General features: G+C 41.0%; 1 protein-coding gene across 2 annotated transcripts in view; it reads left to right on the top strand.

Annotated features, from left to right (window-relative positions):
* NUP133 (nucleoporin 133) overlaps positions 1-22,500 on the top strand; it is a 54,921-nt gene that overhangs the window by 6,725 nt on the left and 25,696 nt on the right. For both annotated transcript variants that reach the window (XM_040988061.1, XM_040988062.1), the window contains exons 4-14: positions 988-1,095; positions 1,764-1,898; positions 2,482-2,652; positions 4,308-4,463; positions 4,706-4,776; positions 8,880-9,027; positions 12,236-12,383; positions 13,609-13,766; positions 14,366-14,457; positions 19,603-19,766; positions 20,767-20,861. In XM_040988061.1, coding sequence (XP_040843995.1) covers positions 988-1,095; positions 1,764-1,898; positions 2,482-2,652; positions 4,308-4,463; positions 4,706-4,776; positions 8,880-9,027; positions 12,236-12,383; positions 13,609-13,766; positions 14,366-14,457; positions 19,603-19,766; positions 20,767-20,861 — 1,446 coding nt within the window. The remainder of the gene's footprint in view (positions 1-987; positions 1,096-1,763; positions 1,899-2,481; positions 2,653-4,307; positions 4,464-4,705; positions 4,777-8,879; positions 9,028-12,235; positions 12,384-13,608; positions 13,767-14,365; positions 14,458-19,602; positions 19,767-20,766; positions 20,862-22,500) is intronic.

The following is a 22,500-nucleotide window of genomic DNA, read 5'->3' as shown; positions in this document are numbered from 1 at the left end:
GCTGGGGTGTTTTTGCTTTGGGACTTGGGATTCCTGCTTACCTAAACTCATGAGCTGGCCTTGGTGCTCCCACTGCCTACGAAATGGGATTTGTAGTTAGGAGCAGCAAGTGACAGCAATACCCTGGAAGACATGCTGTGTTAGCAGGAGTGTCCTGATATGTGACTGAGAATCTAAGATAATTTCCTGACAGCTTAATACGGGTAGTCCCCGGTCACGCTGATTTTAAATATCAGACAAATCTAGAGTAGGCCAGGAAAATTCCATAAGAAGCCTTAATACTTCTCTTAACCTGTTGACATTTTAGCTCAGGAGCAGATTGGGCTAACTGACATTCAAGTTCTGTTGTAGCTCCTCATTCTATATCTTAGATGTTTTGTTGTGAAATTAATGTAAGCCTGATCAAATAGAGATGTGAGGAGATAGAATATGAAATGGTGTTTTGATGGTTTTGAGCGTGAACCAACAGGTGGAAGACCTTTCTGTCTCCTTGCTGTGAAATCTGCCTTTCAAATAAAAATGAATCTTAATAAATAAGTAAATAAAAATAACTCGTTTCCAACGAGTGAGAATGTATATAGTAGACCAAGAAAGGATATAGAGAAGTCAAATACATGTTCAGATAAATTTTATTTGGGCTGGGAATTGTACACGGTAGGTGGGATGCTCACAGCCCATGTCACCATAGCGAGGTCTGCGTGCCAGGCAGGCCCACGGCTCCAGCTTCCTGGCAGGTAGCAAATGATGAAGCAGGTGGTTGTCCTGTCCAGGAGGGAGAGCTGGGTGGAGTTCACTTTGGCCTGGCCTGGCCTGGCCCAGCTCCTGCTGTTGGTGGGATTTGGGATATGAACTGGCGGACGGGAACTATCTCTCTGCCTCTGTTTCTTAAATAAATAAATATTTTTAAAATTGGTCTTTGGGATCTTCCTTAGATATTTTAAAGTTTAGGTTGATGTGGGTTTCTCTCTCTCTCTTTTTTTTCCGCAGTTATCTATTTGCAAAGAACTTCAGCTGCCGCCTAGTGATTTCCACTGGAATGCTGACTTGGTGGCTCTCTCTTACTCTGCTGCCCCAGGTGAAACACATTCTACCCAGGTAGGTGACTGAAAGCGTACTGAAATAAAAAATGCCTTAAAATAATGACATTCTAAAGGTGGAGGAATCATCCAGCATGACTTTAAAGCAGAGGCAAAAAGCTGCAGAAATGTTGACTCTGGTATTGGCAGAGAATAAACAGAAAGAGAATACAGTTACAAACCCATACAAAGGTGGCTGTTTGCTCCTTGACAAAGGCGCAACACTAACTTTCAGTACAACTCAGTCATTCCAGTCTCTGATATTTAATTTAGGGAAATAAAAATTTATGTGTACACATATACACAAAAAGGTATATTGTAGCAGCTTTTTCATGTCAGCCAAAGCTGGCAAGAATTGACATGTCCTTGAGCAAATGACTAGATAATTAAAATTGTGGTTCATTCATCATCTAATAGAATACCACTAAATAGTGAAATAAAATGTACTGCTCCTTGATTCAACACCCAGGATGCATTTCAGAAATGATTGAGATAAGCCATCGCCAGTGGTCACATTATGAGTTTTCTTTATACAAATTTAGTCTGCTAACTGTAAAAGCAAACCTTCTAAATAGTTTTTTTTTTAATCAAATAGTAAATTATCCTGATTTCTTTCTGTGAGAGTCATTGTACACCTGGTCTTGAGTCTGAGTAAGATCACTGACTGTGTTCCAATCTTGTTTTGAGGCTGTTGCTGTCATGGTTGCCAGCAGAGAAGGAACCGTCCGCTATTGGCCAAGCCTTGCTGGGGAAGACACCTACACAGAGACCTTTGTAGACTTGGGAAGTGATAAGACATACAATTTCCTAACAGCCGTGCAGGTAGATGGTGGATATTGTTTATATTTATACTCCAAACCATATTATAGTTTGATTTGAAAGTGAAGCGTGAATGAGTACAAGTAGAGGGTTTTGAACTGACCATACCATAGAGCAGCAAAAAACGCTACTCAAAAAGAACATAAGGATATTAACACCGAAACCACAGGGGTTCTTCTCGCAGGACTAAGTTACCAGGATTGGATGGTAGTTCGTGGAGTTCAATTCTTTGAGAGTAGTTTTTAAAACTTTGAGAATAGTTTTTAAAACTCAGAAGCTATGATCAATGGTTTTCTATATTTGCTCTGTAGGTTTACCAAAGAAATAAAATTCACACTTAATGAATTGAACCTATAATATTGTGAGCCCATAATAAAAAAGGTGAAATTTTTAAATGTGACCTTTTTTTCTGCTACAGAAACTTTCATTTTTAATGACTGAACTCCCCTGAGTAGAATTAATTAAAATACCATTCCGTTTTGTATTTATTTGAGGTAAAAGTGCTTTTCTCTGTATTGAAGCCTTTTTGCTACTCTTTCCCATTAGAGGAGGCTTAAGGGAACTAATCTCGTGATGTTGTTCACAGGGAGGGAGTTTTATTTTGTCCTCTTTGGGAGGCCAGCTGATTCGGTTGACCCCAGAGAGCTCCGGCAAGATTCATCAGCGTGTTCTGCCTCAGGGACAAGGCATGCTCTCCGGCATTGGTCGGAGGGTCTCTTCTCTCTTTGGAATTTTGTCTCCCTCCAGTGATCTCATAGTAAGTTTACAAAGTAACTGCATTGCATACTTCCTTTTTCATGTAACTGGTTAACTTGAAAGAATCATGGTAAGTTACTATTGTAAGATTCTTGTTAAGTTGGTATTGGCACACAAAAACTTAACGATTTTTTTTTTTCAGTGAACCATTTTTTATAGTGATGGACAAGTGAGGTCACACTAATCCTTCTCATACCCTGGAACATTAGTGCCCTAGATCATCTTCTAAATAACTGTTTAATTAAAATGACTGTAAATTTTTCATGTTTCTTAAGGATAAATTTGACCTCTTAAACCAGAAGTGTGTCTCTGCTTCCAGATTCCTAGTGTGACTTCAGGCTAGCCCTGTGGGCTGGACTTCTGCCTCATCTTCCAGTACAGTGAGGGGAGGATGATGGGAGTAACACTGATGGAGTATCTGCTTACTGCTAGCCACTCTGTATCTGCTATGTAATCATGATGATCAAGTATAGTGCTCTTTCCAGCGCAGGAGAGGTCAGACAGCTTTGGTAAAGCTATGGTTGTGCAGCTGTTGAGTGGCAGAGCTGCTGGCAGCTGTAATTACCCTGCCTGAATTGAATGAGTATGCTTTTATTTATTTAAGTAGCTTATGGTTGCCTGCTTAATTGAATGTTCTTTGCACCTAAAACTTAATGTGTATCATTGTTTTCTTCTCTTCTGTTGACCACACATCCCACCTACAAAACACTCCTTGGACCTATGGCACCATCACTTTTTCCATGACACGGATATAAGACCTTGATTGTTTTTATGCTTCCCTCTATTTTTACCAAATACTGTAAACTTAAATTTAAATCTAACTTGGCCTTATTAATACCCTTCTTTTTCTGATCCTGTTAAGGCCCTAATTAATACTCTTGGTAAATTTCACCTAGTCTTGAGTCCAGTCCAGGTTTCTCACTGTTAGCTTTCCTCACCCATCAGTGGCTGTAGTCATGGATCATGGTGATAGGAGACAGTTGGGAGTTTAACTAAAAATCATGCATTCTATGCTTAAAATGCACACACACACACACATTTTGAACTTCATAACTACATAATTAGAAGGCAAATTATATACCTTAGAACGCAGCTCAATGGTGTAGTGGCTAAAGTTCTTGCCTTGCGTGCACCAGGATCCTCTGTGGGCACTGGTTTGTGTTCTGGCTGCTCCACTTCCCTTCTAGTTTCCTGCCTATGGCCTGGGAAAATAGTCAAGGATGGCCCAAAGCCTTAGGACCCTGTACCACTTGGCACACCCAGAATAGCTCCTGGCCCCAAGTTACTCTCAAACCAGAGTCCAAATGGGGTGGAGGGACCACAGGCTGCAGCTTTACCTGGTCTGTCACTGCACCAGTCCCATTTTTTTTTCTATTGATAATCTGCGTTCCAGTTCAGCAGAACTGCTGCTTCTCCCCTGAGGAGTATTACTGACCCATCTCCCACCTCTGCTCTTCCCTGGGCCTTTTTTTGCCTTTATACTTTTTAATTCTCCCTTGCTTTCAAGGTCTAATTTAGCGTTACTTCTTCCTTTGGATACTTGTTCTGCTGGGTTATTAAACAAATAGTATAGTATATAGGAAATTTGCATTTTCAGAACAATTGTTCATTGATTTTAGAATTTACCATTGAAAATTCTTTCTTCTCTCCATACAGCTTTCAAGTGTTCTTTGGGATAAAGAAAGATCAAGCCTTTATAGCCTGACAAGTTCAAATATCTGTAAGTGGGAATTAGATGATTTTTCAGAAAAACAAGCACACAGCTGGGATATAAATAGAACCCTGAAGGAGAATATAACTGATGCTATTTGGGTAAGGAACGATAATATTCATCTCTGTACTGACATTTATGGTTGTATAATAATGATGTGTCCTATATAATCTCTAGACATATTAGAACCCCCTGATTGACTTGCTTAGTACTTTTTAAAATGTTCTCATTATTCATTCAACATCTTTACCCTGGATGCAACACTTTATTAGGTGCTGGGAATACAAAGGGGAAAAATGACTCCTATACTCAAGAAACTTAAGTTCTTGATATTTTCATTTAGGGCTCTGAAAGTAACTATGAAGCTATTAAAGAAGGGGTCAACATTCAGTACTTGGACTTGAAGCAAAACTGGTAAGCAAATAATAGATAATATAGGTAACAGTTTGGGGAAAGAAGTTGGTATTTATTGCAAACTGATGGGCAGTCTTGCTGGCTACACTAAAGCCCATGTTTTGCTGTTAAGCCTTCCAAAGTGGTCTTGCTGTTCTCTGTGTAGTAGTGCAGGTTACTTTGGGAAAATGAAGCATTCTTCCACCTTTGATGGCATGTTCATATCTTACTTGTCTCCTTAGACATGCAGTCTTTCTGCTGTCACACCTGGAGCTTCTCAGTCTTGGCTGTGGCTTTCATGGTCAACTCATGCAGGGATCTTCTCTCACTGGTGGTAGCTGTACACTTCTCCCAGCCCTCTTTTCTGTTGCTCAAGAGCCATTGGTGGCTCCTCCGAGTACAGGAAGGATGCTGTAAGGGTTTGTCTCAGAGTACAAGTTTGAACTCTGTCATGGTTTATTTTCAGAGTGAATTTCTTTTTAGAAACAGTGCTCAGGGCCCAGCGTGATAGTGTAGTGGTTAAAGTCCTCGCCTTGCATGCTCAGGATCCCATATGGGTTCCGGTTCTAATTCCGGCAACCCTGCTTTCCATCCAGCTGCCTGCTTGTGGCCTGGAAAAGCAGTTGAGGACAGCCCAAAGATTTGGGACCCTACACCTGCATGGGAGACTTGGAAGAGCTCCTGGCTCCTGGCTTCGGATTGGCTCAGCTCCAGCCATTGTGGACACTTGGGGAGTGTACCATCATTGAACGAAAGATCTTCCTGTCTCTCCTCCTCTCTGTATATCTATCTTTCCAATAAAAAATAAACAAATCTTTAAAAAAAAAAAACAGTGCTCAAATGGACAGCTAAATCCCCAAGTTAGTCTGCTAAAGCTGTTCCTATGTTGCTGAGTTTAATATTCATGGAAAAACCTAGAAACTGTGGCATAGCTTCTCTAAGAAAACCCATGAGTCCAATTATATGCATAGTAATCCTTAGAAACCTGAGGTTTCAGAAATAAGAATTATGTACATATATTTTAGTGTAGTTTCTTACTATGTTCTTTTTTACCTGTTTTGGTTTAGTATAACAAATTCTGCTTCCTTGGAAAGATACTGCAGCTGCTAAAATACTGCATAATTTCTCTCTCAGACTTCTCTCTATGTTAGTTTCTTCCTTACAAGCTCAGAATATCTTTTAAAAGACATAATAGAAGTTAAAGTGATAGCATTTAAGTTATTATTAGAAGATGTATTTATTTATTTGTATATTTTTAATTTTTATTGGAAAGGCAGATTCACAGAGAGAAGGAGAGACTGAGAGAAAGATCTTCCATCCTCAGATTCACTGCCCAAGTAGTTGCAATAGTTAGAGCTGAACTGATTGAAAGCCAGGAGTTTCTTCCAGGTCCCCGCATGGCTGCAGGATCCCAAGGCTTTGGCCCATCCTCTGCTGCTTTTCCCAGGGAAGTGGAGCAGCTGAGTCGTGAACCAGCATCCATGTGGGAACCTGGCCCTTGCAGGGGAGGATTAGCAAACTGGGCCACTGTTGCTGTTTTTGTCTAGAACTACAACCTGGGTTTACATCTTCAGTAAATATGCCGATTATCTTTCTGTTCTATGTACCATATAAAATAGTTTTGTGTTTTCTCAAATATAAGGTTTATTTTTCCTTAATTTTAAACAGCTTGTGAAGTAACCAGGCCTTAGCAGCACTCCCTAAATAATCTTATGTGATAAACGCATATCCCTGCAAAGTAGCATAGTGATGCAGTATTAGATTCTTTGGAGTAACTTCAGTGTGGAGCTTCACTGTAGATAGAACTAACTGTTCACCACCCAACTTGTTTATTTTTTTAAGGTGTACTTATTTTTATTTGAAAGGCAGATTTACAGAGAGAGGGAGAGATAGAGAATGTCTTCTTTCTACTGTTTCACTCCCCAAATGGCTGCAAAAGCCAGAGCTGAACTGATCTGAACCAGGGATCCAGAAGCTTCTAGAAGGTTGTTACGTCTCATATGTAACAACCCTACTTGGTATGGAGACAGAACTGACAAGACTACATTTCCTTGAGACCTCACTCAAGCCTTTTTCGTATATAAAGTTTTATATGTCATCTGTAAGCTCTGCAGAACATTGTCAGTACATGACAAGAAGTTTGAGCCAAAAATTTTTGAATTCCTTTGAAAAGTAAGTGGAAGTGATAGGGATGGACAGCTGAGGGACGAGGCCCATTCAGAAAGAAGATGAGCCGTGTTAGGGCTGTAGGTTTGAAATGTCCTATCATTTAGTAACTTACGCTGTTTCTTAGTTTTGTCAGTAGAGGGTGCTGGCTGCCCCTTTAGTGTTTCTGAAACATGAAAGAAAGTTGTCTAATGAAGCAACTAGATGTTTGGAACAATAGAGATTGGAGATTTAATTATTTGTTCAGGGCAACAACCTTCAGGAATATACAGGCTTTAAAGTGAAGAAAGGTTTGTTTTCATAGGTACAACAGCTTAAAGTTTCTGTAACTTAACAGTTAAAGTCAAAACCAAATGTTTATACCCTGAAATGAGGGAAACTTTAAGACGTTGATTATGTAACTTGGGTTGGCAAATCTTTCCTGAGAAGGCTTCGAAAGTGAGTAATTCAGCTTTGGGAGGCTGTGTAGTCTTCCAGGGTAGCAAGAAGCAGCCTGTATCTTACATGAGGAGTTGCCCTGGCTGCCTTCCAGCACCGGGCTTCATTGACAAAAGCTGGCCTGCGTTTGATTTGACTTGAGGGCTATATTTTGACGATTGTATGATAAAAGCTTTTTTAAAGATTTATTTATTTGAATTTTACTTATTTGAAAGGCATAACAACAGAGCTAGATCTACTGACTCACTCCCCAGGTAACTATAACAGCCAGGGCTGGGCCCTGCAAAACCGAGGGCCAGGTACTCTATCTGCCTCTGTCTAAACCATGTGGGTAACAGTGGCCCAGATATTTTAGTCGTCATTGAGTCATGATTTACATACAGTAATCTTTATTCACTTTAGCGTAAAATTATCGGAGTTTTCACAAGTGCATCCAGTTGTTTCACTACAACCATGATAGAGAATAGGGGCTGGCAAGCTGGCTTAGCTGGCTGATTCTCTGCCAGTGGTACCAGCATCCCATGTGGGCACCAACTAGTCTTCAAGCTGTTCCACTTCTGCTCCAGCTCCCTGCTTGTGGCCTGGGAAAGCAGCAGAGTGGTGCAAAGGCTTAGGACTCTGCACCCACATAGGAGACCCAGAAGAAGCTTCCAGTTCCTGACTGCAGATCAGCCCAGCTCTAGCCGTTGCAGCCATTTGGGAAGTGAACTATAATTCTTCCAAGTAGGAAAATTAAAACACACACACACATACACACACACACACAGATTGGAGCCTGATACAATACCCTAATGGCTAAATCCTCACCTTACATCAGCTCAGATCCTATATGGGCACTGGTTCATGTCCTGGCTGCTCCACTTCCCATCCATCTCCCTGCCTGTGGCCTGGGAAAGCTGTAGAGGATGGCTCACAGCCTTGGGGTCCTGCACCCGTGTGGAAGCTCTGGAAGAAGCTCCTGGATTCGGACTGGCCCAGTTCCAGCCCTTGTGGCCACTTGGGGTATGAACTAACAATGGAAGAACTTACTTTCTGTCTCTCCTTTTTGTGAATCTTTCATATAAAAATAAATATAAAAATAAAATACTGAGTAATTGCATTACCCTCAGAAATTGCCTTGTGCACTTAGTAACATTTGGTCTGTTTTCTGTCCTGATAGCTTTACCCTTTTCAGGATACCGTATGAAAGGAGTCCGGCTGCTTCCTCTTCGTGTAGGCATGTTACATTGATTCAAGTAATTTCTTCATTTTCACTACACCTGCATAGTATTCCAGCGAATGAAATTCCAGTTTGTTTATTTTTTCAGCATTGGAAAGATCCTGGACTCTTGTTAGTTTTAGAAATTGCAGATACATCCACTATAAACATTACACAGTGGGTTTTGTGTGAATATGTGCTTTTCTCCTGGCCGATAGCTAGAAGTGAGGCTGGCCTGTGTGTGTATGGTTTGGCTTTGTAAGAAACAATAGAGAAAGCTGTTTTTCAAAGTGTCTATAATTTTTTTTTTTCTGTGAATTAGTGACGGGCTCGTGATTTTGGCAGCAGCGTGGCACCCATCAGACAGCCCATGTCTCATTTATTACTCTCTCGTAACCATAGAAGATAATGGCTACCACATGTCAGATGTGGTTAACGTGGAAGTCACTCAGTACAATCCACCTTTCGAGGTAAGAGGCTGTCGGTTAAGTCATGCAGTAGCCATAACACAATGAGTGTTTTTCTAACCATTACAAATCACAGTCTTTAAAAGATTTATTTATACGGGTTGGAAAAATTTTGAAATACTTTAATTTTAGACTTTTTTTCCTATCTTCTTTGCTCAGCCTTAGCTGTAGAGAAATGAGGATGGAAGAAATCAGCAGCAGATAGTTTGTCTTGTACCCCAAATCTCCGGGGGTTCTCGTTTCCTTATTTTAAAATGTGTCTGTGTATGTGTGTTTGTGAAAATTTGGAAAATAAGCGTACAGTCAGATAACCAGGATTGGCTAAACCAAAGTGAGAAACCCAGAACTAGATCTGAATCTCCCATGTGAGTGACAGGAGCCTAAGTGGTTAAACCGAGTTCCCCAGCAGCAGCTTAGGATCCTGTGCCACACAACTGGTCCCATTTCTTTATAATTCAGTGGAAAGAAAACTGATGGTAGATTACAAGGTGAAAGAGAGGAACCTGGTTAGAATTGGAGTTCAGTTTGGGGGCCTGTGAGTGTGCATACATTTCAAAACATTTTTCCAGCACAATAAAATGTCATTTTTAATTTCATTTTCCACAAACTTTTGAAATACCTTTGTAATACAAAAACCAAACAACAGAATATGTTGTGCCCAGAAAACGATTATATTTTCAGGTGAAGGTATTGTATAGTTGTCCAAGAGTGCAGAACTTATTTTTCTGCCATGGGTCGTTTGGTTATTTATAGCATCATTTGTGGACCATACAAAATTTTCAATTTCAGGGACATAGCTACCAACTTCAGCTGCCACCTGTAGTGCCAGCATCTCATGTATGTGCCAATTGAGTCCTAACTGCTGCTCTTACAGTCTAGTTCCCTACTGACACCCCTGGCATAGCAAGGAAAGATGCCCTGAGTTCTTGGGACCCCGCCACCCATGTGGAGACCCTGCCACCCATGTGGAGACCCTAATGGAATTCCTTGCTTCCTGACTTTGACCAGGCCCAGCCCAGCCCACAATTAAATCAAATAGATCGTTGTATCCATTTGGAGAGTGAACGGGCAGATTGGAGATCTGGCTCTCTCTCTATAACTCTGCCTTTCAAATAAGTAAGTCTTGGCCTAGCATGATGGTTTAGTTGCTAAATCCTCACTTTGCACGCACAAGGATCCCTTGTGGATGCTGGTTTGTGTCCTGGCTGTTCCATTTCCCATCCACTCCTTGCTTGTGGCCTGGGGAATGACCCAAAACCTTAGGAGACCTTGAAGAAGCTCCTGGCTTCAGATTTGCTCATTTCTGGCCTTTGCTGCCACTTGGGGAATGAATCAGCAGATGGAAGATCTTCCTCTCTGTCTCTCCTCCTCACTGTATGTCTGACTCTCCAATAAAAATTTAAAAACTTTTAAAATAAATAGTCTTTTTAAGACAAAGTTACTAGCTTAAAGACAAGCCTGCTATAGCTTGAGTCTTGAGTCCTGCTTGCAGGTATCTTAGCAGGGCTAGACCCAATGGTTTCCAGGACTTGTACAGCCCAGACGTTCTCTACCCCGTGTGAGAAGACAGACTTTCTAATTTAAACTTAGCAGTAACAGTGAAATACTGTTTGATAACTGTACTGTAAATATACTGTTAAGTTGATGAGAAAAGGCCTATAGCCATAAAGTATTATCTAATCTTTTCAAATTCTTATTAGGACTTTTTCTTTAAAAGTTATCATGCCAGTCTTAATAGGACTTTTTTTTTAAACTATGTCCTGTTGAAAAGTGTCCTAATTTTTTCTTTCACTTCGGATGGGAGTAAACCTTGTCATGCTTTCATTTAAAAATTATTTGCTTCATAACAAATGGTTTATCATTTTAAGCATTGTTCCTATTCAGTTGAATCTTTCATAATTCTGTTTCTGTAAGCAAACTAAGCCAGTTTCTATTTTTTCTTAAGATATTTTATTTATTTAAGGGCCCAGCTTGGTAGTCTAGCAGCTAAAGTTCTCACCTTGCATGTGCCAGGATTGCATATGGGTGCCAGTTTGTATCCAGCTGTATACTTGTAGCCTGGGAAAGCTGTCGGGGATGGTCCAAAGCCTTGGGACTCTGCATCTATGTGGGAGACCCAGAGGGAGCTCCTGGCTCCTGGCTTTGGATTGGCTTAGCTCCAGCTGTTGGAGCCACTGGGGGAGTGAGTCAGTGGATGGAAGGTCTTTGTCTTGCCTCCTCTCTGTGTATCTGCCTTTCCATTAAAAATAAAATAAGCCTTAAAAATTTTTAAAATCTATCCTTTAATTTTTTTTTTTTAATTTATTTGAAAGGTAGTTACACAGAGCAAGAAATCTTCCATCTGTTGGTTCACCTCCCTTACTGCCTCAGTGACTGGAGCCGAGCCCATCTGAAGCCAGGAGCTTCTCTGGGTTTCCCATATAATTACAGAGCTCCAGCAACTGGAGCCACCTTCCACTGCTTTGAAGCCACTCAATAGCAGAGAGCTGGATTGAAAGTGAAACAGCTGGGACCTGAGCCAGTGCCACGATAATCAGAGTTTGGCTGGTCCAGTGCTGGGAGGCAGAAGCTTCTTCCAGACTCAACAGATGTATACAGAGGCCCAAGGACTTGGGCCTCCTCTTCTGCTTTCCCAGATGCATGAGGGAGCTGGATCAGAGGTCCAGTAGCCTGGCTGGACTCGAAATGGTGCCCATGTGGCATGCCAGCACTGCAGGTGGATACTAGGCTGCCATACCACTGCACTGACGCCAGATTTTCCAGTTTTAAAGTAAATATATATAATGAATTAATGTAACATAGCGTGATGGATTAATGCGTTTATTTTCTCTCTTGATATTTGTTACATAGAGTTCTTTTATTTATTTATTTTTTTATTTATTTTTTAATAAAACACATAGAGTTCTAGTTGTTATTTTCAACTCAAATGATTTCTCAAATTGCTATTTGTCTGGGCTGCTAATGCTAAGTGATTTAAACTGGGTAATTTTTAAACAACAGAAATTTCAAGCCATACAAATGTTTATAAATTTACTCTGGTATTCTGCTACATTTTGTAAATTTATGGATAGTACTTAAGGTTTTATAAGGAGAATCAGTGATGAGGCATTTTATTTTTATGAGATAATGTCATGTAAAATGCAGTTGTAAATCTTGCAAGTATTTTTTGTTTCCATTCTCATTCAATCTAATCTTTAAATTTGACTTTCAGTCTGAAGACCTGATTATGTGTCGATTGGTAGTTCCAAACTTTTCAAACCAGACTGCGTATCTGTACACTGAAAACGCTGTCTATGTGTGCTCCACAGGAACTGGGAAATTCTCTCTTCCTCGGGAGAAAATTGCCTTTAATGCACAAGGTATAGTAACAGTTGAAGAAAGCATGATCTGTGAGCTTATTAGTCACTCTTAGTGGTTTCTGTTTTCTAAGTGTTGCTTCAAACATGGTACTTCTAAGTGCTGCTGAGACATTATACCACATCTGTTGCAGCACAGGTCAGCACCCTACTGAAGAAAGTTGGCATTTTGGGCCCATCGTGGTAGCCTAGCAGCTAAAGTCCTTGCTTTGCATGTGCTGGGAACTCTTGTGGGCGCTGGTTCTAACTTGTGGGTGCTGGTTCTAATCCCAGTGGCTCCGCTTCACATCAGCTCCCCACTTGTGGTCTGGGAAAACAGTCCAGGAGCCAGGAGCCCAAAGCCTTGGAACCCTGAACCCACATGGGAGACCCAGAAGAGGCTCCTGGCTCCTGGCTTCAGATCAGTGCAGCCCGGGCCATTGCGGCCACTTGGGGAGTGAATCATCAGACAGAAATTATTCTTCTCTGTCTCTCCTCCTCTATATGTCTGACTTTCCAATAAGAATAGAATAAATCTTAGAAAAAGAAAAAAAGTAAACATTTTTTTCCTCAGTGATAGAGATCAAGAAAAAAAGGAACTGATGCTAAGAGGCGTATTGCTTTTTACTTCTTTGTAAGAGTGACTAATTCTGAGTTGATGTCTGTAAATTGGTGTGCCTCGATCCCTGGGTAGGAAGAATCCCAGATGGCTAGTTCTGGCAACAAGACTAGAATGAAGTGCAGGAGTTGGGCAGGGGCTGGCCAGGAGTGGGAAAAGGCCAAATAGATTTTCTAACCAGGATACTTACCTGAAACCTCTGGGCAGTTGACAGAAACAAACGAAACCACAGAGTGGCATGGGGGCCTTCTAATCCGAATATGATAGCCTTGGTAATAGTCGGTGGCCTGTATTAAGGAACCAAGTCTTCTATCCATTGGCTGACCCACTATGTCAAGACAGATTAGGGCAAGAGGATGTCATGGGATCGAAGAACTGTGAGTTTGCAGAAGGACTTTCTATCTATTTACTGCTCTCTTGCAAGGCTAGTTTTTACTGCTGTTAATACAGAACCTGCTGCAAATTAGTAGCAAGTTCTTGACATGTGATTCTGATATGAAAAAGCCAAATTCACAGGAGTAAAGTTGTAAAGGAATAATATTCTTAATATATCATCAAGATGATTTTCTGCGGAGGGCAGTAGATGTTGGAGAGCATTTTTGTCATTGTTACATGCATTTTGTATTTCAGGAGATAATATTTTAGGTGCTGGTTCCTGTGGTGGAGTTCCTATCATTTTTTCTAGAAACAGTGGTCTGGTGTCTATTACTTCAAGGGAAAATGTGTCCATGTTGGCAGAAGATCTGGAAGACTCCTTGGCTTCTTCAGTTGCTGCACCAAGCAATGAGGTCGTGTTAGAATTGTTAAATTTTATTTTTACCAAAATATTTCATGCAGATTATACACATGAAAAAGATTTGTATCATTTATTTTATAGGAAGCAAAAAAAATAATACTGTTGGGGTGTTGTTCATTTGAATAGTATATGAAAGCGTAGAGTATTTCTATAATTCAAAATTAAAGTGACTTGGCAGAGTTTCAAACAATGATAATACTTTATTTTGATACTTTATAATCATTATGGTGCTGTCATATTTCTGAAACTATCATGAAATACTCCATTTCTTTAATAATTTTTCTGAGTAGTTGCTTACTCAGTAGCTTACTCTACTTATCTTTAGTAGAATACACTGTGATGAGTTATATAAACAAATCTGTTAAAAACTTACATTGATTATTATGAAATTCCTAGATTTTGTTCATAATATAATGCCTGAATTATCTACCTTTTCTATAGAACTTCGGACAATGATTTGCCGCATCTTTAAACAACAAATGTGCGCATGTGTGTGTGCTTTCTGTCATAGAATGGGTCCAGTCGTTAGTTAGCAGTTAAGAGTGTTCTAATACCTTCATCTCACACCTGTAACATTTGTTGTTTTATTAGAGCATGGTTTTTGACAACACTACAAAGAATGAAACCATAGCACAGGAAGACAAAACCAAGTTGCTGAAAGCTGCTTTTCTGCAGTATTGCAGGTATAACATGCTTTTAAAACTATGTCTTTGTGTCCTTGAGCATGTTTTAGTAACAGTTGCTACTGGTGAAAGCAAGTTGTGGAAATGATGCAGTCAGGAAGAAAAGTGTTTTCCTGAGTTGTGGTACTTTAGCACAGTCTTGTTGCTACAAGATAAAGCAGTGCTAATAAAGAGAGTCTGGTCCCATATAACCTCTTTATTTAAGGGAAACGGTACCGCTAAAAAATGTGCAATCTTTCTTTCTTTTTTTTTAAGGTGTATTTATTTATTTTGAAAGGGTTATAGAGGGAGAGGCAGAGTCAGAGAGATCTTCCTGGTTCACTCCCCATTTGGCTGCAGCCGTCAACCAGGAGCTTCGTTGAGGTTTCTCCTTTGAGTGGAAAGGAGCCAAATACTTAAACCATATTCTGCTTTTCCCAGCCATTAGACAGAAATGGAGCAGCCAGTTTACTAACTTACATGTAGGATGGTCACATCATGCCCAGTGGCCCAAAATGTACATTCTTAATGATAGCGTACAGTAGTATTTTATATGTAATTTTAATGCAAAAAAGTTACATACATAATTTTACTGGAATTGTAAAAGGGTTAAACCTGGCCTGTCAGTTAGGCTTTGCTTCCCGGAATCTCACCACAAAACTGAATGCTTATTTGATAATAGCTTATGATTCTACAGTGGAACTATTAGGAGTGGGGACAGGTGGCAATTTGACTGGTCCCAGCTGGGCTCACTCATTGTATTCAGTGTCCAGGCTGGCTGCTCGTGGTTATGCCTACTCACATAGCTGGAGCCTGTCCTGGCCACTCTGCCTGCTTTATGTGGCCTCTCCTCAGCATATTGCTACTTGATAACAGGTAGCTTTAAGTTGTAGCTACTGTCCTATTGCTGGTCTAGTAGCATGCCTAGCTCCTAACAACTAGATGCCAGCAGCACCCTTCCTCTTCACTTGGGACAGCCAGAGTTATCCTCACACATTGCCAGAGTCAGCATTGGAACATAATTTTGCTGTTCATTTTTTTTCCTACTAAATTGATTTTACCAGAGAATTTTTACCATACAATTGTTTCTAAGTTATTTTTTATTGACTTTTCACTTTATTTAGCTCAAAAAATACTAGTGCTTGGAAACTGCATCTGTAATTACTTATTAGATCTTCGCCATAGTCACTCTTGTGTTCCCAAAAATCTATAGAATAGCCAAGTCTTTCACTTCAGGCACTTTTTCTGCATTTCTCTAGTCAGCACTAACTCCTGTTCTTCCGAAAAATCATTTCAGCCCTTTTCTAATCTTTTCCAGTTTCTGGTTTTTTTTCTACCTCCCTCACAGTTAGCAAATAACTTAGTTTCCTGTATCTCAGAGTTTAGACAAGTTAGGTGAGAGTTCCTGAACTTGTACCATCTAGAAACATATTCCATCATTTAGCCATCTGTCTTGGACTTGTTTAGAGATGCAGATTTCAGACGAGGCATGGAGGCAAGCCTCAGCCCCCAGGCACACTTCAGGTCTCTGCTTGGGTAATATTTGTTAGTATGCAGTTGGCCAGAGCAAGTTGAAAAGCTGAGCCCACCAGGGTCAGGGGGAGAATTGAATGGGATTGATTCACATTTGTTTATCCTAGCATATATTGTATATATTACTGTTTCTGAAATAGTTTCTACAAGATGTAATAAATTCATATTTGAATGAACACTTGGGAAAATTGAATCCAGCTCTTGTTAGCCCCTGCTTCTGAACTGAATAAGACTTTGAACAATTTGCTGAATATTGCTGGCATTCTGTTTCTTCCTTTGCTCGGTGCTGAGTGAGGCAGCAGTTGGAACAGTTGAAAAATCCTTAGTGAATCTGACAAGTACTTGGTTTGAAGACTATTCTCTTTGCTTCCTCTGTTTCACAAGTTCTCAGCTCTTGATTTCAGCATCTCATTCTGTGATGTCAGATGCCCCATGGCTCTTTTAGCAGGGGCAACAGTTAAACATAAAGTGCTTTTTAAATAGTGAGAACTGTGCCACAGGAGCATTAAGCCTCTATTTGAGACAGATGCATCCTTTATTGCAGTACTGGGCCCCCCCCCCCCCCCCCCCCCCCCCGCCCCCCCCCCCCCCCCCCCCCCCCCCCCCCCCCCCCCCCCCCCCCCCCCAACTGGTTCGAGCCCTAGCAGCTGTCTGGTGATGTGTCCTAGGAGGCATTGGAAAATGGCTTGGATGCCTGCCAGCTACTTGAGAGACCCATGTGGAATTCTGAGCTCCAGTCTATTGGCTTTTCTTGGCCTGCTCATGGCCATTACAACCATTTGAGTAGTGAAGCAACAAATGGAATATGTATGCATGAAATAAACATTTTTAAAAAATTGCAATCCTCTGAGGATAGTTTTATCTCTTTTCTGGAGAGGACACTGCTAATGGGGTTTTTGTTTCATCTTACTTAGTATTATATAATCTGGTTTTGTTGGAGCCAGGCTGGTGGGATAACAGGCTAATCCTCCAGGCTAATGCTGTGGCACTAGCATCCTGAATATCCAGAATAGGCAACAGAGAATGGCCCAAGTCTTGGGTCACTGTACCACGTGAGGGTCTCAGAGGGAGCTCATGGTTCCTGGCTTCAGGTCAGTTCAACTCTGACCGTTAGAGTCATTTTGGGAATGGACCAGCAGATAGAAGACCTCTCTCACTCCCTCTCTCTCTCTCTCTATAAAATCTGCTTTTCCAAAAAAATGAATAAATACATACATACATCTTCAAAAATTAAATACATCTTCAAAAAAATCTTTTTTAAAAAGGATGTATTTATTTTTATCGGAAAGAAACTTATAGAAAGAAGGAGAAAAGGAAAGATTGTCCATCCGCTGATTCATTCCCCAAATGGCCACAATGGCCAGAGATAAGCAGACCCAAAGCCAGGAGCTTCTTCAGGTCTCTCACGTGAGTGCAGGGTCCCAAGGCTTTGGGCCATCCTCACCTGCTTTCTTAGGCCACAAGCAGGGAGCTGGATGGGAAGTGGAGCATCCAGAAGACGAACCCTCACCCAAATGGGATCCCAGTGCATGCAAGGCAAGGGTTTAGCCACTGAGCCATCGCACCAGGCCCAGAATACACCTGTTAAGTAACAGTCTTGTTGTGTTGCATGGTTCGGTCTTAATTCAGATTTGAAATTATTTTATTTTACTTTATTTTACATGTTTATTCTTTCATTACAATTCTGTCAGATTTGTGACATCTCAGAATGTTAATGACAGTGTAAATAAATAGCTATTCTAACAAACCACCCCAAAAAGGGTAGCTTCAAACAACAGAATGTCTGTCACAATGTGTAGGTCAGAAGTTCAAAATGGAGACTTGAGTGGGGCAGTGTTCCTCCCAGGATCTGAGGAAGGACTGTTTCATGCCCTCTTCCAGCTGCTGCTGCTTGCTGTCACTCTTTTCTGTCCTTGGGTTGGAGAGGACTCTTTGCAGTTTCTGTCTCCATTGTCCTGTGGCCTCTGCCCAGTGTAGCAGCATTCATGTGACCTCTTAGAAGGGTACCTGATGTTGAAATTAGGACCCATCCTAGACCTTATCTTAAGTAATGACATTTACAGGGGCCTTGTTTTGAAACAGGAGCACTTTTGTATGATCAGCCTGTGTGTATCACAATTAACATAATCTAGAAAACTGGAACAGATCATGACACTCTTCATTGTAGGGTTAAGTTCAAATTCCTTAATATGGTGGACAGGGCTTTGTGTCCTTTGATTTTATCGTTCATCCTTGTGAGTTTCTCTCATTCCTTCATGGAGACTGTTTAATCCTGCTTGGATTCTTGGACATCTGGTTGTCCTCTGATATGTCCAACTAATAGAGAAGATTTGGCTTCTCATAAGGTCGCAGCTGTCCATTCATTGGTTGCTCCGGAACCTGTTTTTCTAGATACTTTTCTCCCTGCAGGATCTTTTTTTTTTTTTTTTTTTTTTTTTATTAAAGATTTATTTTTATTATTTTTTCATTGGAAAGGCGGATATACAGAGAGGAGAGACAGAGAGGAAGATCTTCCGTCCGATGATTCACTCCCCAAGTGAGCGCAACGGGCCGATACTATGCCGATCCGAAGCCAGGAGCCTCTTCCGGGTCTCCCACACGGGTGCAGGTTCCCAAATCTTTGGGCTGTCCTCGACTGCCTTCCCAGGCCACAGGCAGGGAGCTGGAAGGGAAGCGGGGCTGCCGGGATTAGAACCGGCGCCCATATGGGATCCCGGGGGTGCAAGGCGAGGACCTTTAACCACTTGCGCCACCGCGCCGGGCCCTCCCTGCAGGATCTTGACCTCTCCCATCGTGTCAGGTCTCTGCAGAGATTCAAGCTTATTTGTGGATAGACATGGCCATATGGTGTGTGTGCAACTCTGTAGTCCTCACTGTATTCCCTCCTAGTTGTGTAGCCTCTTCCTTTTCTATCAGGGCTGGGATGCACCATCTCTTCCTCCAGCAAGTGGTCTATTGTCCGCTTGTTGTTTTTTCCCCCATCGCAGTGTTTGTCTTACTGTGTATCTACTTGTTTGTTTAGCTTTGTGACTCATGCATACATTCCAGCATTTGGGACTGTTTTTAATGTCAGGTTTATCACTCTGTGTTTAATGTTTAGCATGTTGTAAGATTTCAGTATATGTTGAACCAATTTATGCATAATGTTTTTCCCTTTTATTTAAAAACTTGTAATAGAAGCTCTTCAGGCTAAAATGTATGCATAGGACTTTAATTTCACAGCTAATTTTTTTGTGTGTGGTTCATGAGTTTTTTTCTTCAGAGATTTGCTTATTTATTTGAAACAAAGGTGACAGTGAATGAAAGATCATCTAGCTACTGGTTCATTCCCAAAATTCACTGTCTGCAATAGCCAGGCCAAGCCAGGCAGAAGGCACAAGAGCCTCCATGCAAGTCTCCCACTGGAGTGACAGGAGCTCAAGTACTCCAGCTGTGATCTGCTGTTTCCCAGGAGCATTAGCAGGGACCTGGATGGGAAGCAGAGTAGGCAAGACTCAAACTGGCACCCCCAACTTGGGGTGCAGGCATTCTGGGCAGCAGCTTAACCGGGTGTACCCCAGTGCCTGCCTCTCATGGTGAATTTTGAAAATGTTTTACCTCCCTGAATGTTTTTGTTTATCAATTTGATTTCAGGAAGGATGTAGGTCACGCTCAGATGATGGTTGATGAACTGTTTTCCTCCCACTCTGATCTGGAATCTGATTGTGAACTAGACAGGGCTGTTACCCAAATCAGTGTAGACCTGGTGGATGACTATCCAGCTTCTGACCCACGCTGGGCTGAGTCTGTCCCCGAAGGTAAGATTTTTAAGTTTAATGAAAAGGATATCCTACTTATGTAAAAAGCAGTTTTATAGTATATAGTAATATTGGTATTAAAAACATCTGAGGATGTTTCTAAATTTCTTAATTAAATGTTTTTTTAAGTACCACTTATAAGAGATTTTGAAAAGGCCTCAGATCAGATCTAGGTAATGGAAAATGAGGGAACATTGGAGCATATCCTTATATTCTGTCTGAGGCAGATCACTAGACTTTTTCGAGGTTTTTATTTCTAAAAGGAAATTGAAGTGTATGACATTGTAGCGTAGCAAGTTAGACCGGTCTCCCAGATGACTACCCATGCACTTGTGCATTCACTCTGGCAGTTCCCAAGAACAGGACTCTGTCATACATTCCCAATATCCTACTTCTTAGTTTTCTCAGCCTTGTTTGGAGACTGAGGAATAAAACATCAGTGTTCTCCTCCATTTATTTCCTTGGAGTACCTTGGAGATAACATAAATGATTAAGCCAGTAATAGCGTGTTCTTCCTTGGGAATTGGTACATGTGAATTATATTCCCCCAAATTTTCCTCCAAATTTTTCAAAATCTTGGATTACCTTGCAAAATAATTTAGTTGAAGAGTTGTTGCCTTCCTTTCTTTAGATTTTCTTTTTAAATACCCTTATTTATGTGGAAGGTGGAGAGCCAGGCACAGAGTTCTCACTCTGAATAACTCGCCACATTGGCTGCAAGAACCTGGACTTGACCAGGCTGAAGCCAGGAATTCAGTCTGGGTCTCCTCCGTGGGTGACGGACCACGTGCTGGAGGCATCACTTGCTGCCTTCCAAGTTGTGCACTAGCAGGAAGTTAGAGTTAGAAGCGGAGCTAGGGGTCAAGTATGAGGTGCAGGCCTCCCAAGCCTCTTCACCACTGTGGCAATCGTCTGTCTCTTTTTACGTTTTGTTTTCTAGCAGGAATTGTTGCAGGATCAATAACTGAATGTTTCAGCTTTGTTACTGTGATTTTTACAGAAGCACCTGGGTTCAGCAATACGTCACTGATTATTCTCCACCAACTGGAAGATAAGATGAAAGCCCACTCTTTCCTCATGGACTTTATTCACCACGTAAGGAGCGGGGTGGCCGAGCACGGGGATACGGGACTGCTAGTGTGGCTGCTCTGCCTTTGTCAGCTGTCTCCTGCTCCAGAGTAACAGGAAGTCCTTCTGTCTGCATGAAGAAAGCTTTTGTTGTTGTTTAAGATTTACTTATTTTTATTGGAAAGACAGATATGTAGAGAGACTGGTGTTTTCTACTTTCTGTACTGACTGAAAAGTAAATAATTCCAGAACTGTGGAGACCTATTACTCCAAGAATAAAAGCTGCACTGGAAATTCAAGAAAAAAAGAAATGGTAGATTTACTGTATTGAAAATTCAATTTGAAAGAAGTAGTTGTAGATTTAAGGAGAAAGAAATGTTGTGTTTTTGTTTTTGTTTTTTGTAACACAGTATTTTGAGTCCAGATCTTTTAACAAGATTTCACTCAATTTCTATATGGCTTTATTTAAAAGCTTGAATTTTTATAAGTTGATTTTGTATTGTTAGATCATGAAGAATTGTTAAGACCATGATAGATTATTATATGTGGATTTAAAGTTTTAGAAGGTTTATGTTACTTATTTGAAAGGCCAATTTAGAGGAGGTGGAAGTGAAGAGAGATATCTTAACATCCATTGTTTCACTTATCGGATGGCCACAGTGGCTGGGTCTGAACTGGTCTCACACCTGGAGTCAGGAGGTTATGGGTCTCCCAAAGAGGTGCAAAGGCCCAGGGATTTGGCTCAGCCTCCACTGCTTTCCCAGGCACATTGCCAGGGAGCTAAATCAAAAGTGGAGCAGCTGGGATATGAATGGTGCCCATATTGGGATGCTGGCACTGCTGGTAGCAGCTTAACTGGTGACATAGTACTGGACTCATGGATTTAAAATTTTTGTCAGGATCAAATCCTCATTGAAAGCTGCTTATTTGAAGAGAAGTATCCCCACTGTTGTCCATCTTTTCTTTTTCAGTAAACAGTGGTTTCTAAGCATATTTAAAATCCAAATGAAGAAATTTCTACCTTTTAAGAGTTTGTATTATTTGTTTATTTAAAAAGAAAAGGGAACCAGACCTGGAACATCTGGAGCTAATCCAGGCCAAAGTTGAGAACCTGGAACTTCAGCTGGGTCATCTGTGGTTCACAGGGGCCAACCATCTGAGCTAACACACTGCTAGAATCAGTACTAGAATCAGGAGCAGGGCTAGGATTTGACCCAGGCATTCTGATACAGAATGTGGGTGTCCCAAGAAAAGTCTTTGCACCAAATTCTCACCCCTTTATTCCTGTTTTGGCATTTTTTTCAAGCTCATCAGTGCCTCAGTGTTAAAGAAATCCTGGAGATGCCTGGACTACCCTGAATCTGTGTAGTCTGGTATGGTAGCTACCAGCCACAGCTGGGTGCTGGGCATAGAGTTTCTGATAAATAACTGGTATAAATAATGGCTACCTTTTAAAATTTTTTATTTATTTATTTGAGAGGCAGAGTTTATAAAGACAAAGAGAGATCTTCCATCCACTGATTCTCTCCCCAGATAATTGCAGCAGCTAGAACTGAGCAATCCAAAGGCAGAAGCCAATAGCTTCTTCCAGGTCTCCCACGTTGGTGGCAGCTTTCCCAGGCACACTGTCAGCTAAATCAAAGAATTAGTTAGGGCTTCAGTTGAT

The sequence above is a fragment of the Ochotona curzoniae genome, unplaced genomic scaffold (genome assembly GCF_017591425.1).
Source record: "Ochotona curzoniae isolate NIBS_2020 unplaced genomic scaffold, NIBS_Ocur_1.0 contig_4797, whole genome shotgun sequence".
Classification (NCBI taxonomy): domain Eukaryota; kingdom Metazoa; phylum Chordata; class Mammalia; order Lagomorpha; family Ochotonidae; genus Ochotona; species Ochotona curzoniae.
The sequence above is the reverse complement of the archived record's forward strand: the minus strand, read 5'-3'. Positions and strand labels throughout refer to the sequence as shown.